Genomic DNA, 15,499 nt, shown 5'->3' with positions numbered 1-15,499 from the left:
CCCGTGTCCCCTGCATCGGCAGGCGGACTCTCATCCACTGCGCCACCAGGGAAGCCCTAAATGATAACTTTAAAAAATATATTTATTTGGCTGTGTTGGGTCTTAGTTGCAGCACGCGGGCTTCTCTCTAGTTGCGGAGCGCAGGCTCCAGAGCTCACGGGCTTAGTTGCCCCACAGCCTGTGGGATCTTAGTTCCCCGAGCAGGGATCGAACCCGTGTCCCCTGCACTGGAAGGCAGATTCTTAACCACTGGACCACCAGGGAAGTCCCCTATAAATGATAACTTAATAGGGGAAGGAAAGAGCTAATGGGAGGAGGAGTGAAGAATCCTTATTGTTAAAAAACAACACCAATAAGGAAAAGAATCCACCAGCACCTGTCTGGCTGTCTCTTTGCCTTATAAAGGGTCTTCACATTGGTCTGTCCCCTGGAGTGCATCCTGTTTCCCCATCAGCTCTGCCTCTTCAGACTCTTTCCTCTTTGAGACCTCACCTTTTGCCCCTTCCTGAAGCCTTTCCTAGTTTCTTCCTTCAAACCTCACGCTTGAAACAATGTCTCCCACTTTTGAACCATGCTTTCTTGTGGTACCAGAAGTCCTTGTATCATAATCTAATCTCCCCCCAGAAATTTTAAACAAAAATACATCTGTACCCCTTGCAGTATCTCTGGGGCCCCAGCATGCTGAGCTGCTCACTGGTTGAGAACTCCTGCCTCTTGAGATGACTTGCCAGTTAGGGGTTCTTGTCCATAACGGGTGGACTTTCTGAGCCAACAGATGGCAACTTAGAGGAGGGGGCACAACGGTAGCAGCTCTGCCTCCTTACAAGTGCTGCAGGTCAGTGTGTCCATGCACATCCTACATTTTATAGCTGATGATGGTAACTAGTAGATGCTACCTGAGAAACTGAATTTGGCAAAGAGAAAAAGCAGTACACATAATCTCCAAAAGAATATAGATAACATGATGGAAGTAAAACTGAACAGTGTGTTCTTTCCACAAGACCTGACAAAAATCTGTCTTCTGTGCTGCTGGCCACAGTTTGAGAATCAATCAGCACAGTGCATTTAGGGGGTTGGCGTCCAGTCCTCAGACTCTTCAGCCTTGTCTGGCAGGACCAGTGGTTAGAGGTCAGTGAGCCTCTTTTCTTTTTCCCTCAGTTGCTTCCTTTTCCCAGGGGTCCTGGATGGACATGGTCCCGGCCTTGCTTCTCTGAAGCCCGCTCTTGTCTCCAGGTGGATGATTTATGTCAGACACCAGCACATCCCGCCCTGGAGTTCATCCAGCAAATGCTCACCGAGCAGCTGCTCCCAGGCCCTGGAGAGGATTGAAGGTGCACACGGTAGACTTTTATTTTTGATGCTTTCTGCTGACCTGCTATCTGTCTGTCTGTCTTTTCCCCAGGGCAGCGATGGTGCCCGGAGATCCGTGCTGCTGGACAGTGACGAGCCCTTGGTGTATTTCTATGATGACGTCAGAACGTTATATGAAGGTTTCCAGAGGGGCGTACAGCTGTCAAGTAAGCATTTGACTGAATCCATGTGACTAATGCTTCATGCTTTTCCTTCAGAAAGAGGGGTCTTTCGTCAGAAAGCCATATTTGCTCCCAACTTCCTCCCACTCAGTCTGGCTCCCAGCTCCCTGTCTCCTCCCATAACTTCCACAGAGTGAGTCTCACTGCACACAGGTCCCGCTGGGTGTGCCCCGCGGCCAAGGGGCTTCCATGGTCACATATGTGTTTCATGGAGAGTCACACGTCTTTTAGCTCAGAATAGGCTCTGACGTTTCTTGCAGTAAAGAGACCTGTTTAATTGCACCTGATCCAACATTTCTCAAACTTGCTTGACCAGGAGACCCATATTTTGAGAAATAAACACTGACATCCAAGGAAGCGGGGTTCCATCAGAGACACTTGGAGGGTGTCGGCTCATGGGACTGCCCTTCATCCCTGAGGACGGCACGAAAGACCCCGGGTACCTGGAAGCTGCCCGGCCTTGCAGCCCCTCTCCCTCCTGCCCCATGTAAGAAACAAAATAGAAATAAAGAAACAAACAAAGACTCAGACCAAAACCCAGGGAGAAAACATTTCTAATCTGAATTCATTGTTTCACATCTGAGGACCACAGTAGAATCTACCTGATACTTTGTGGAATGAAAGATACAAACGAGAATCCAGGAATATTTATGCGTGTTAAAACGAGAATCTAGGAATATTTATGCATGTTAAGTCCATCCTTTTTTTTTTAAATTTTTTTCTCCTTTCAGATAATGGCCCATGTTTAGGTTCTAGGAAACCAGACCAACCCTATGAATGGCTTTCGTACAAACAGGTGAGTTTTCTGGCTGTGTGGCCGCCTCATGTGAGCCATAGTGCTGGAACATGGCAATTCTTGGAGCCATTGAACATTGGGCAGGAAGGAGTAATGAGCTGTAGGTCCGGTGGGCAGAGGGATTTCTCAGTGTTAATTTTGCCTTACCAGAGCCAAATAGTAGTTTTCAGATCCCTCACTTTCAGAAGTGGTGTAAAAACAGTTCATGTGTGTTGGAAATTTCACATTGCACGATGGTCTTCAGAATCTTCAAGTGCTTCTGGGTTACATCGTCTTCTTGTCATGTTACTGTTTTGTTCAGGTCTCAGCCTGTCAATAATCCATATTGTGGCTGGACCAGCCCTCGTGGTTCATATTATGATTGCAAGACGCCTTTCAGCAATAACCATAAGGAAACTTGGGAAAAATAAAGCTTTCTTACTACAGGACATGGAAATGACACAACACACCTGGGCCACACAAGCGAGGTCTCGGGTAGGGGGAGAGAGAGCATAGAGCACCTGGGGTTCTGCTTTATTGGGGTCAAAGATGGGGGCCTAGGGTTTCGAGGGCTCATTCTTATTGATGAATTTGAAACAGAAGAGCAGGAACTTAAAGCACAGGAAGAGAGAAAACAAGTGGCACAGACTGTCAGTTATCGACATCAACCGAGATCTGTGAAACAAAGGAGCCTCATGCGGGGAGGGGGCCTGGCTCTTTATCTAGCCTATGGCTGGTGATGCGTCAGCCTTGGCTTGGAAGTGGATGGTCATCAATCAAAGCTTAAGGCAGGCACTTGCGTTACAAAAAAAGAGAAAGCCCAGCCCTTGGGGTTTACACTACAGTTACCTATAGTGATCTGTTCCTCTATTGCTTCTGTTATATATTGACTGGAGGAGAGAAAACAGGTCCATTGCAGGTGGGATGTTTGAAGGCAGATTGAAAATCACTGGGGTTTCAGAAGTACATTTGTACATTTCAGACAGAGGCTGGTGAAGATAAAAAAATAGACTTAAGCTAACTTTGAATTTGTATATTTTTACTTTTTTTTTTTTTGCGGTACTTGGGCCTCTCACTGTTGTGGCCCCTCCCGTTGGGGAGCACAGGCTCCGGACGTGCAGGCTCAGCGGCCATGGCTCACGGGCCCAGCCGCCCCGCGGCATGTGGGATCCTCCCAGACCGGGGCACAAACCCGCGTCCCCTGCATCGGCAGGCGGACTCTCAACCACTGCGCCACCAGGGAAGCCCTGAATTTGTATATTTAAATCACTTTTTCCCCCTAGCCCAGTGATTCTTAGCTTTTGGGGCTAGGAACCCCTGTAAGGTTTTTCGAAGAAAGGTCTGGACCCTCTTTCTAGAGTCACAAGTACATGCATAGGATCCCAATAAGCTCTGAAAACCATCTAGGTACTCGCAGGTTCCCAGCCCTTACACACAAGCAGGAGTTGTGAAACAGTCCATGGGGTATGGAAGTAATAAGCATGTTAATGTCATTCTTGCTGTCGCCTGGCCAGCGTTGCTTTCACCGCCATTGCTGCGTATGGAGGGGCACTATGTGCCAGAACCCACAGGCTTCTGGGGCAGGAATAGGTGTGGTTCTGTTTTCTGCAGGCGTGGGTGTGGATTTAAAGTGCTCTTGAGAATTTACCAACTGAGAATAAAGAAAAGAATTCCAAATTAAGATTCAAAAAAATTTTTTTTCGTTCATTTGGGGTAAGAATGAGGAGAGGATGAGGGATGGGGGCAGGGATATAGCTCTGCCTAATTTTTATGAATCTACCTATTTTTACATAGTTGTAATTAATAGTATGCGTTTTTGTATTCATTTATCTTACTTAAAATTGTTACAAATACTCTGTTTGATATGGTTTTCATAACTGTAGTATTTAGTAGCTGTAGAACATTTTCTTAGAGATTTACCATCACTTACTTAACCATCTAGCCATTGGTCTTTTTTCCCCTAGACTTTTGTGACTTTAGATAATTTTGAAATACATATCTTTGTACCTAAAGTTTTTTCAAACCTCTGGTTAGGATTGGGTTATTTCCAAAGAATGAATTCTCAAGAATAGAACTGTGGAGCCTAATGATAAGACCTTGTTCTTATTTTTTTTTAAAGATCGCCCCCAAACTTGTTGTTTGTGTGGTTATATCAAAGGACAAGTTTTGGCTGCTTGGTTGCTCTTTATAAACACAGACACAAAATTCTGTGTCCCTGGATTGCTTTTATAATTTTATAAAACGGAAGTATAAAAGTATAGAAACTAAACTAAAGTATAGAAACTCTGACATGTATCATCTGTGACCTGCAGCTGTTGGGGGTGAAGTTCATTTGCTTTGCAGAAGGAACCATATGATCAGTTTTCTTACAGTGAGCTCTGGTGATTCAAACCTTGAACTTTACAAAAATGTGTAACTAAAGGAATACCTGTTTGCCCCTGTTCTTCCCCCACCCCAGGCAATGCTGCTTCTCGGCTAAGATATTAGGCTTGGCCATCACAGGAAGCTGTGTTCCTTGAGTTGGGCCTGATGCTCTTCCTGATTTTTTCTCCCCCGTTTTAGGTTGCAGAAATGTCAGAGTGTGTGGGCTCGGCGCTGCTCCACAAGGGCTTCAAGGCGGCCCCAGATCAGTTCATCGGCATCTTTTCTCAGAACAGACCTGAGGTATTAACCATTAGGCCCTGACCGTACATGGTTTGGAGAGGTCTCAGATGGAAGAAACAGTTAGGGTTCACACCTACCTCTGCTTCAGACCAGACTCTTTGGTCTGATTACCTCTGAGAACATGACTTTGTGTTATGCCTTAGAGAGTTACATGTATGAAAACCCAAACCAGGCCCTTCTTAGCCTTTACGTCGGAAAAACAAATCACTTTTAAAGAAAATTATGGTTTTTGTTTTTTTAAAATCAGGTCCCCAAACAAAAACTAGTGAAGAAAGTCTTAGAACAAATAACTAACAAAGAAGTCTTCCCACTTTAAGGGCTTCCTCTGTGATTAGAAAAGTGGCATTAATAAATGACAGAGAAACTTGGATACATTTTTGTCAGTAGCAAACTCTCATCTTTTCTCTCTAAAAGGTCTGGGCTCTCTCTGCCCAGGTTATAAAGTTTAAAATCCCAGGGGCCATGGGGAAGGGGCCTCACTGGGAGCTGGCCTTAATTTGGGCAAGCATACTGTTGTTTAGCCATTCAGGCCCATGCTTGTTGCTTCTGTAAACCGCTGTATTAAATTACATTTAAATGAGAAGCCCCCTGGAGCTATTGCCTGTAGTGTGAGTAAACAAATAGTGGCATAGCTGGTGCAGAAAAATTCAAGCACTGGGCTTGAAGAAATTGAATTGATTCTTAGACCTACGTGGGTCCAAAAGACATGTTGGTTCAATCCCTGTGCTACTATTTTATAAATTAGAGTGGTTTCTCAGCAGGGTTTTTAAAATAAATTTATTTATTATTTTTGGCTGCCTTGGGTCTTCGTTGCTGGGCGCGGGCTTTCTCTAGTTGCGGCGAGCTGGGGCTACTTTTCGTGCGGTGCACGAGCTTCTCATTGCCATGGCTTCTCTTGTTGGGGAGCACAGGATCTAGGCATGTGGGCTTCAGTAGTTGTGGCGCGCGGGCTCTAGAGCACAGGCCCAGTAGTTGTGGCGCGCGAGCTTAGTTGCCCCGTGGCATGTGGGATCTTCCCGGACCAGGGCTCGAACCCGTGTCCCCTGCGTTGGCAGGTGGATTCTTAACCACTGCGCTACCAGCAAAGTCCAGGGTGGAGTCTTGATGCCTACGAGGGTGGGGAGGCCAAGGGAGTGTCAGGAACAATGGCATGCTTGTGTGGAGCAGCGTGTCTGTGATGGGGGATGAAGCATTTCACTGTGGTGGAGGGTGGAGTGGCAGGATGAGAGAGAGAGACAGCTCCAGGCCAAGTGACTGTGAGTGGGTTGTGCTTGCTCCCCCCGGCCACTGTGCCCTCATCCGTGCCGTGTGTTCTGCGGATGATGGGCACCACTGAGGATTATAAGTGAAAGAGGGACTCTGCTGCATCTGCCTTGTAGGCGGGTCAGTTGCTGTGTGGCTGGTGTGTTTAGAGGAAGATGACCAGTGACTGTGTCACTTCTTTCCTCCTCGCTTTCCTAGGGAACCTTCCAGGACAGTTTTCCCGGTAGACAGTGTGTCCCTCTTCCCCGAGTCCCAGGCCCTACTGTACACTGTGGCCAGGTTGCCGTCCCTCAGAGCCCCAGTTGCTGTTTGGCCGAGAAACCCCAGAGGCTGCACCTTGCCAGGGACATAGAGCCAGGCTCCCCCGTGGCCTCAGGCCGGCTCCAGCCTAGCCAGTCCCCACAGCCCTGCTGGGCTGTCCCTGCCAGCCTGGTGGCTCACTGATGCCCCCACTCGCTGCCTTTTTTAAAAAAAATATTTATTTGGCTGCGTTGGGTCTTAGTTGCGGCGCGTGGGATCTTCCTTGCGGCATGCAGGATCTTTCATTGCAGCACGTGGGCTTCTCTCTAGTTGTGGCACACGGGCTCAGTAGTTGTGGCACGTGGGCTTAGTTGCTCCGCGGCATGTGGGATCTTAGTTCCCTGACCAGAGATTGAACCTGCGACCCCTGCATTGGAAGGCAGGTTCTTACCCACTGGACCACCCTCCCTGCTTTTTTTTTTTTTTTTAACATCTTTATTGGAGTATAATTGCTTTACGATGGTGTGTTAGTTTCTGCTTTATAACAAAGTGAATCAGTTATACATATACATATGTTCCCATATCTCTTCCCTCTTGTGTCTCCCTTTACCCTCCCTGCTTTGATCTCACAGTCCCGCCTCCCAGAGTCCCCTTACCTTTCTCTCCACCTGTCCAAATCGTGCTGCTCTTGCAAAGGGCAAGCTCGGTTACCTCCCCCACCAAGGAGGCCCACTGCAGGCTGTCTTGCCTCTGAGCCCGTCACTCTCATGCTGTTCATTCTCTTTTCACATATTTGCCTCAAATTTTCAGGCAAATTGTACTTTCCTTTTAAGAAGTGAGCAAGTGTTTTGCCCTCATTAGGAATCCCTTTGGTGCCTGGCACATAGTAGTAGATACACAGATGTTAGTTTTGCTACATCTGGTGTTTCCATGTTGAATCTCTATAGAGTATTGTTTTCCCTGGAGTGGTTCCACAATATCTTATTTTCTCACCCTGATCTTTACGTTTTCCTTAGTGGGTGATCATTGAACAGGGATGCTTTACTTATTCGATGGTGATCGTTCCCCTCTACGATACCCTCGGAACAGAAGCAATCACCTACATCATCAACAAAGGTATGTTTGCGGCCTTTAGGGGCACTTTGGCATAGTTATTGGTTAGATACAGAGACTGCATTTGCTGATACATGATATGATAGGGATTTTTCCATTTAAATGTACATCTACCCTCCTATTCAGAAATGTAGTACTTAACCTGGTGTCAGATGTTACAGTCAAGCTTTTAGTATCCCAGAGCTGGTTCCTCACTGTGTCTCTTCACTTCCAGCTGAACTCTCTCTGGTTTTTGTGGACAAGCCAGGGAAGGCCATCCTCTTATTAGAAGGTGTAGAAAATAAATTAACACCATCCCTTAAAACGATCGTTCTCATGGACTCCTATGGCAGTAATCTGTCGGACCGAGGCAAGAAGTGCGGGGTGGAGCTCATCAGCATGAAGTCGATGGAGGTGAGTCACCCTGCCCTGCCCACCTCACTGCAGGGTTTCCCTGAGGTCATTTTGGCTCAAATGTGGTGTCCAGTGCGGCCACAAAGTCCCAGCTCTGGCTGGTCCTGTAAAAGATGGAGAGCAGAAATCTCTGTCTCATTACTGGAAAGAAGAATTCTACCCGCATGCCCAGTGTTAATCCATCACATTTTACAGGAAGTGTTCTCATCAGGAGAGCTGCAGTGCTCACATACTCATTCTAGAGTACTGACAAGCCATGCCAATAAATGCTGGAAATGGGAATTTCAGATTCAAGCAGAGATTTAAGTTTGTATGTCCTCTTTAGGCTTTAACACCTTTTACTTACTGATTTGTCTCTTAAACGGAGCCAGACATAGAAATCTGCCTCGTTTTTCTTTTCCCCAGGTGAATTTCTAGCATAGAGGCTTGATTTGGTTTATTTTTGTATTATATTTAAGATTCACATTAATCACAACTTTAAAGGTAACCATTCTAGGAAAATGAGTGTGGCCCATACTTTAGTTGATTGTTTGACATCGGATCCTACAAGAAGCTAGTCTCCCCAGTTTTTGGATTAAACTTCAATCCAAAACTGGGCAAGAGGAGGCCCTTGTTATTATGTGCACATCACGGGAAGTAATAGGTTCAATAGAATAAGTCATTCTCTTTCTGAAAATGTTATAAATATTTTCCTGGAACTGTTATAAATAGGGTTTTGAATTTTATTTACAATTCTCCTTCTATCAAGAATTTGAGCTATGAGGAAGGATCTATAAAACCTTTCCTGGGGAACTTAGTTGTCACAGAGAATCTGTCATTTGTTCTGTCAGAGCTTCTGCCTCTCTCTCTCTCTCACACACACACACACACACACACACACACACACACACACACGATAGCATACAACAGGAGTCCATAAGAGCTAATGGGTGTGCTGAATTGTTAAATTGGCTTTTTAACTAGCTTTTCACCTAGCATTTCCCTATTTTTGTATTTTTTACTTGTAACCCCATTTCATAATTATATCTTTTCCCCCATTTTTCCTCTTCCTGCTGCCCCCACCACACACAGACACATACACAAGCATTTTTTTTGTCTTTTTTGACTGCTCTGTATGATAAAGAAGTAATCTTAAGATTAAAATTTAGATAAGTAAGTGACCAAAGATTATAATGTAAAGTTTATATTAAAATATTTGTAAAAGACATTGTTTTACACTTACCTGTATAATATGATTCATATTGGGTTTTTTAAATTTTTATAAACAAAATATTAAATTTTTAAGCAATGAATTTAAAACTAACTTTTTGGTTGATCATGTGATCTAATTTTTATTAATAATTATTAATAATTAATAATTTTATAGCATCAAAAATAGAAACACTGGTATTTTTGCATTTTTTCCAATATTTTGTTATGAAAATTTTCAAATATGCAAATAAGTTGAAAGAATTGAGCAGTAGACCACTATATCCCACCAAGAGTCTACAATTAACATTTTAATATATCTGCTTTATCACAGATTAATCATTCTGTCTCTTTATTCACTTCACTGATTTGTCTTTTTTTTCTTTGTTTTCTTCACTGTCGTGGCCTCTCCCAATGCGGAGCACAGGCTCCGGACGCGCAGGCTCAGCGACCATGGCTCACGGGCCTAGCCGCTCCGCGGCATGTGGGATCTTCCCGGACCAGGGCACGAACCCTTGTCCCCTGCATCGGCAGGCGGACTCTCAACCACTGCGCCACCAGGGAAGCCCTGACTTGTCTTTTTTTATTCATTTTCAGTAGAGTACAAATTTTTTCACCCCCAAATACTTCATTAAGTAGAATTCAGTTTTCCTTCTGTTTATGGTTCTTTTTTATTTTGGCATTTGGAACCTAAAGATGACAACTTTAATTTTTATAATAGCTGTATTTTTTCCTAAATAATGACATAAGTCAGGCTTCAGGCTATGAAACTCTCTTGGCAAATAATGGACTAATTTGGATATTTTTTTTCTAATAAATTAAAAGTCTAATTGCATATAACTTGCTTTATTTTACTTAACATCAATTTTTGAAGAATTAGAGATCTTAAGAAGTTAATGTAAGAATTTTTAAAAGATGAGTGGAAATTTGGATCTGATAAAGATTATTTTAGAAAAAAGACTGGTAGAATTATCATTACTTTAACTCTTAGTTAACTTCTATTTGGATGTCAATGTTCCTATTTTTAATCAGTGGTCTGTTATATATATAATTTAAAGTGTGATTAGGATTAAAAACTGTTTAAAACTGTATGCTGGGTAGAAACTCACTAAGCCCTGAGCCCACCCATCTAATTTCCATTTATTTCTAGGCATGCTCATTCCACATGCTCACTCAAGCTGTTCGATTTTAATAGGAAAAGAATATAAATAGTTCATTAAAAAAAATTAATAGATATTAAAGTGGTCATGGAGACACCTTCATGAAATAACACCATCAGGATTAGCCCTTGGTAGTAACTGGGAGCCCGCCTTTGGGAAATGCCGTACCTCAGAAATGAATCTGTTGTTCTTAACCTTCATAGCCATTCGAGAGTGGTCTTAGAGCTTCTGTCGTGGCCTGTTTTATAATCAGAGATGCCCCAATCCTTCCTCTGCTCCATGTGGGGAGTACAGATAGTTGAGCCTCTCCAGAATGGCCACCAGTTAAGTCTGGCAGAGACTGATTTTCTCTCTCCAGATTGAAGATGTCAGTTCTGCAGAATTGGGTCATCACATATCTGTGCTGAGCTCTGGTTTTGGAAGGGTACAGAGCAGGTGTGGTTCTCTGATTACGGTGAAGAGCCGGGCTTTGTTAAAGGCTGTGATAGGGGAGTGGAAACCAGAAGAACGTGTAAAAGACTTGGATTCCTGTCTTTTGAATAAATCCTGTTTCAAAGGCCAGTCCTAATGCCATCGATATAGTTTTATATAAGAGAGAAAACAACCAGAAAATGGCTCCTTAGAATGATGGGTAAGTATTTGGGTTCAGGTTAATTAAAATTGCCATAGTTTATTTAATTTGAAATCTGTGCCATCTTTGAGTCAGCTGTGAGCGAATCCCACAGAAAAGTCAGCTTGAGCTGACTTGATGTGACTTTTGTTCTTTACATTTAGAAAATGTTTCCATTGAAGATTTTTTTTTCTCTTCTCTTTAAGGACCTGGGAAGAGCCAACAGACGGAAGCCCAAGGTGAGTGCACCATGTGCGACCCTGCCCCAGCCTCTGTGTAGCTTCCGTGTCTAATCAGCTCAGAGCCTAGTAGAAATCTTGAGTGATATCTTATGACTTAAAGTTTTCTATTCTATTCTGATTTATACTGGCTTTTTTTTTTTTTAATGTGCTGTAGCCTCCAGCACCTGAAGATGTTGCAATAATTTGCTTCACAAGTGGCACTACAGGTCAGTTTTGAAAAGGAATTGTTTCTGAGTGGTATCTGGAAGTGTATATTCCCTGCCTCTTCTTGTGGATGACTTATTCAAGCTATAGATGGACTAGAACTAGAAGAGACAGAAGTGTTCAAGCCTGTCTTACGGTAGCTCTATCAGACGTTCCCAGAATCTGAGCACGTCCTCAAACATTTATGAAAGGTCACAGTAGGTAGGATCACCCGTCTTCCTGGGACAAAGTGTATCCATGGTTTCCAGAAATAAAATTGCTGGATTTTCTTCTCTTACTGCTACACACACCCTCTAAAACTTGCCCATATTAGTAAAGATGGTTTAAGATAATAAGTTTCATTTTAAAGGATTGCAGATTGCTCAGGAATTTAACGTGACTAACTTTTGGCTTTCATGGGTGTACCTCACAGTACAGGCATCAGAGGCTCAAATGATATGGGGTTTCTGGGCTTCTGTCATGTCCATCATTCTTGGCTGGAGTTTCTGTCCTCTAACTTTGTTCTGTTCATATGTGTTCACAGGCAACCCCAAAGGAGCGCTGATCACCCATCGAAATGTAGTGAGCGATTGTTCAGCATTTATTAAAATGACAGAGGTAAACTTTGGGGATGTTGTATATTCTTCATATCCATTGGTTGGCATCAGGCCTCAAGAATGAAGGTGGTAAAAGCCCCACTGTCATGTTAGGCATGGGCTGTATTTGAAACACTGTCTGAAATATAGATAAGGTCTGAGCTTTCATACATTCACCTTCTCCCAAATAGTTTTCACTGTGGACCTAATCCCCAACGCCTGCTGTGACCGTTAAGATGAATTGACAGATAGAATTTGTTACATCTTTTATATGTAAAACTTTATTTGGATACTGCTCTATAAATGTTTCCAGGAAAGGACAGAGAAGAACTGACTCTCTTGTTTTTATCTCCTATTTTAGTATGGAAAAGAATTAATTTCTTTAAGTTGACAAAGAAATGTTAAATGCTGCTGAAGGTTTTTTGGATTATTATCGTTTTTATTATTTATTATGCTTGATTTGATTTGGCTTCCACTTTATAAGAAGGATTAAAGCCTCAAACTTTAGTTACTTCCTATAATCTTAAAGTTTGCTTTGTAAGTATCTTAGTCTGCCTGGGCTGCCACAACAAAATAACACAGACTGGATGGCTTAAACAACAGACATGTATTTTCTCACAGTTTTGGAGGGTAGAAGTCCATGATCGAGGTGCCAGCAGGTTTGGTTCTGGTGAAGGCTCCCTTCTTGGCTTGTAGACCGCAGGCCCCTCACCACCCCATCCCCCGACATCTCCTCTGTTTGTGTACGGAGAACAAGAGAGAGGTTTCTGGTGTTTCTCCCTGTTCTTACAAGGACACCAGCCTTATTGGATCAGGGCCCCACCCTCATGACCTCATTTAACCTTAATGACCTTCCCTGTCTCCAAATACAGTCACTTTGGGGGCTAGGGCTTTAACATATGACTTTGAGGGGGATGGTCACAATTCAGTCTGTAACACCAAAGGTCTATTTCAAACTTGCCGTTTAAAAAAGTACTTATTGAATAATATAATGAATGCCTTTCCCTCATATCCTTTGCACACTTTTACATAATTTGCTTTTGCAAATTACATGTTTCTGGGAGGGCTCCACACGGTCTACTTTTTGTGGTAGGAGCCTGTGCTTAATGGTTTTGGGGAATGGGCACCTTTGGCGACTGCAGAAGCTTGATCTCACTTTCACTTATACTTACACTTTCTTAATCCTTTTCGTATATACTTTCTAAACAGAGTTCAACATTTAGTACCTTAGCAAGTGAAATTTTACTTTCCTTATTGACCTTCAAAGAAAACTTAAAATTCATGAATCATTGAAGTAAATGTTTACAGTTAATGTTAATATTAAGATTCACAATTTGTAATTTATAATAATAAAATGGAAAATTCCTGGAAATTCTAATGCTTTTCTGCCTGCCTGGTGTCTTTGCTTTCCAGCGTGCATTCATTCCTTCCACAGATGATACTTTGATCTCTTTCTTGCCTCTCGCCCACATGTTTGAGAAGGTTGTAGAGGTAGGTACTGAGTTTTATTTTGTTTGTGCACATGCATTTGGTTGTGTTCTGCTAAGTTGTTGTGTTTTACAGAAAGCACTTGTCTTGAATGCTAGTGACACAGACATTTCATTTTTACCATTGCACACATGCATGAGTGGTTCATGCAGATAAGTTTGAGTGTGCAGACTGTCCTCTACGTAGAGAGTTCTTTGCTCAGGCCCATTTTAGAAATTGAGCTAATTATTTAAGAGTATAATTTTTTTTCTGGGTCCAGATACTTGAACTTTAATACTCATTTTAAAATTGGAAGCTCAGACTTTTGAAGGACACGAATATGGACGTGAATTCAGAAAGATGAGCTGTGAATGTAGAATTTTTATGAATACCATCCCACAAAGGCTGGTGAGGCTTCAGTTCTGTAAGAAGTCTCTATTTTTTTTCTTTTTGGCCATGCCGTACGGCTTGTGGGATCTTAGTACCCCGACCAGGGATCGAACCCATGCTCTCTGCAGTGGAAGGTGTGGAGTCCTAACTACTGGACCGCCAGGGAAGTCCCAGAAGTCTCTGTTTTTGACTGTGCTTGTTCATAAGGCACAAGTTGACTCCAGATTCATTTTTTCAGCAATATTCCAAGTGCCTTTGGCAAAGCAGGATGACCTTCAGCTGACCTCTGCCTGAGCTCCTCATACACGAGTGTGTGACTAATTTAAAAACTGACCAAGAACCATCTTTTTTCCTTCTTGGACAGTTTTGGATTGTATGCTTACAGGAGAAACAGTGAGCACTGCTCACTCATTTAATGAATGTTCACGGGGCAGCAGCTGTGTTGCAAGTACTGGGCAGGTATTAGAGAGAGAGGGGCAGCTGATAAAATCCCGGCCCTTTGACTAGCTGCCGCCCTGTAGGATTCACTTCCCCCAAAGGATCAAGGATCTTCTATCTGATACTTGTGTCTCCTGCACGCCTCAGGAGACCCTGTGAGTTTACAGAGTGACTGCAGACGTGTTGACAGTGGGACTAGTTTGCAAAGTGTGCCCAGGAGGCAGAGGCCACACTGAACAGAAACCTCTGAGCTTTAAGTTTTAAACAATGAACCTTTCTAGTTGTTCCTGCTTTCAAGCCTAAGACCGTTTGTACTTCCGTTGCATCATCTCTTGAATCTCTCTTTCTTTTTAAAATTTAAAACAGGCAGACTCTTTGTCAAGTGCCTGTGGCTTGCCAGTGCAGCTTGCATCAGACAGGACAAAATTCAGGCACTAGGTTATAGCCGAATGCAAACTGCTGCGGTACAGATGGCCTAGTGCCTCGGCTGCAGCGTATTCTGACTACTCAGAATTTTTTAGTTAGATTCAGATAGAAGAGATGAGACTTTTAAAAGCTAAGGCAAGTAGCTAAGTTTTTTTGATGAGAATAAGTTAGACCTAAAGTTTCTGGAAGGCTAAAAATACTTGGATTATCGAATACCATGTCATTCATTCAGCAGATATTTATTATTGAAGCTAAAATAGCAGAACCTCTCTGATCATCACTGAAAACCACATTCCCTGGTTTCTTACTAGTCCCTTTATCTTCAGGATAATCAAGAGCGATGCCACATTCCCGTGTTGTACAAGGACCCAAGGACACAAGAACATTGTTTGAAAAGCTCCCTACATTTAGGAACTTTATGATTTCTGGAAGCTGGTCTGAAATACTAAAACTGGAGCCTTGTGTGTCTGTGTGTGTTGTGTAATCCCTGCTGCAATGATGACATGTTGGATATTTCTGTTTACCTCTCTAGTTTTTGATGCTGAGTCACGGAGCTAAAATAGGATTTTTCCAAGGAGACATCAGGCTGCTTATGGATGATCTCAAGACCCTTCAACCCACCGTCTTCCCTGTGGTCCCCAGACTGCTGAACTGGATGTTTGACTGACTTTTTCCTCAGGCGCGGACCCGGATGTTTGACCGAGTAAGTGCCAAGGGAAGAGAAGTGGCAGAGCTCCGAACCTTGAGTCCAAGACCGTGTGTGACCATGGCCGCTGCCCTTACTCTCTCAAGGGACTGCAGTTTACCCCTCTGCTAATA

General features: G+C 43.3%; 1 protein-coding gene across 1 annotated transcript in view; it reads left to right on the top strand.

Annotated features, from left to right (window-relative positions):
• ACSL1 (acyl-CoA synthetase long chain family member 1) overlaps positions 1-15,499 on the top strand; it is a 47,331-nt gene that overhangs the window by 15,602 nt on the left and 16,230 nt on the right. The window contains 10 exon segments of the mRNA XM_007472293.1: positions 1,403-1,517; positions 2,264-2,328; positions 4,870-4,971; positions 7,491-7,590; positions 7,802-7,980; positions 11,145-11,177; positions 11,335-11,386; positions 11,908-11,981; positions 13,373-13,450; positions 15,213-15,383. Of these exon segments, the coding sequence (XP_007472355.1) occupies positions 1,403-1,517; positions 2,264-2,328; positions 4,870-4,971; positions 7,491-7,590; positions 7,802-7,980; positions 11,145-11,177; positions 11,335-11,386; positions 11,908-11,981; positions 13,373-13,450; positions 15,213-15,383 (969 nt within the window).

This window comes from Lipotes vexillifer, unplaced genomic scaffold (assembly GCF_000442215.2).
Source record: "Lipotes vexillifer unplaced genomic scaffold, Lipotes_vexillifer_v1.1 scaffold951, whole genome shotgun sequence".
NCBI lineage: Eukaryota > Metazoa > Chordata > Mammalia > Artiodactyla > Lipotidae > Lipotes > Lipotes vexillifer.
Note: the sequence above shows the minus strand (reverse complement) of the source record. Positions and strands in the feature narration are given on the sequence as shown.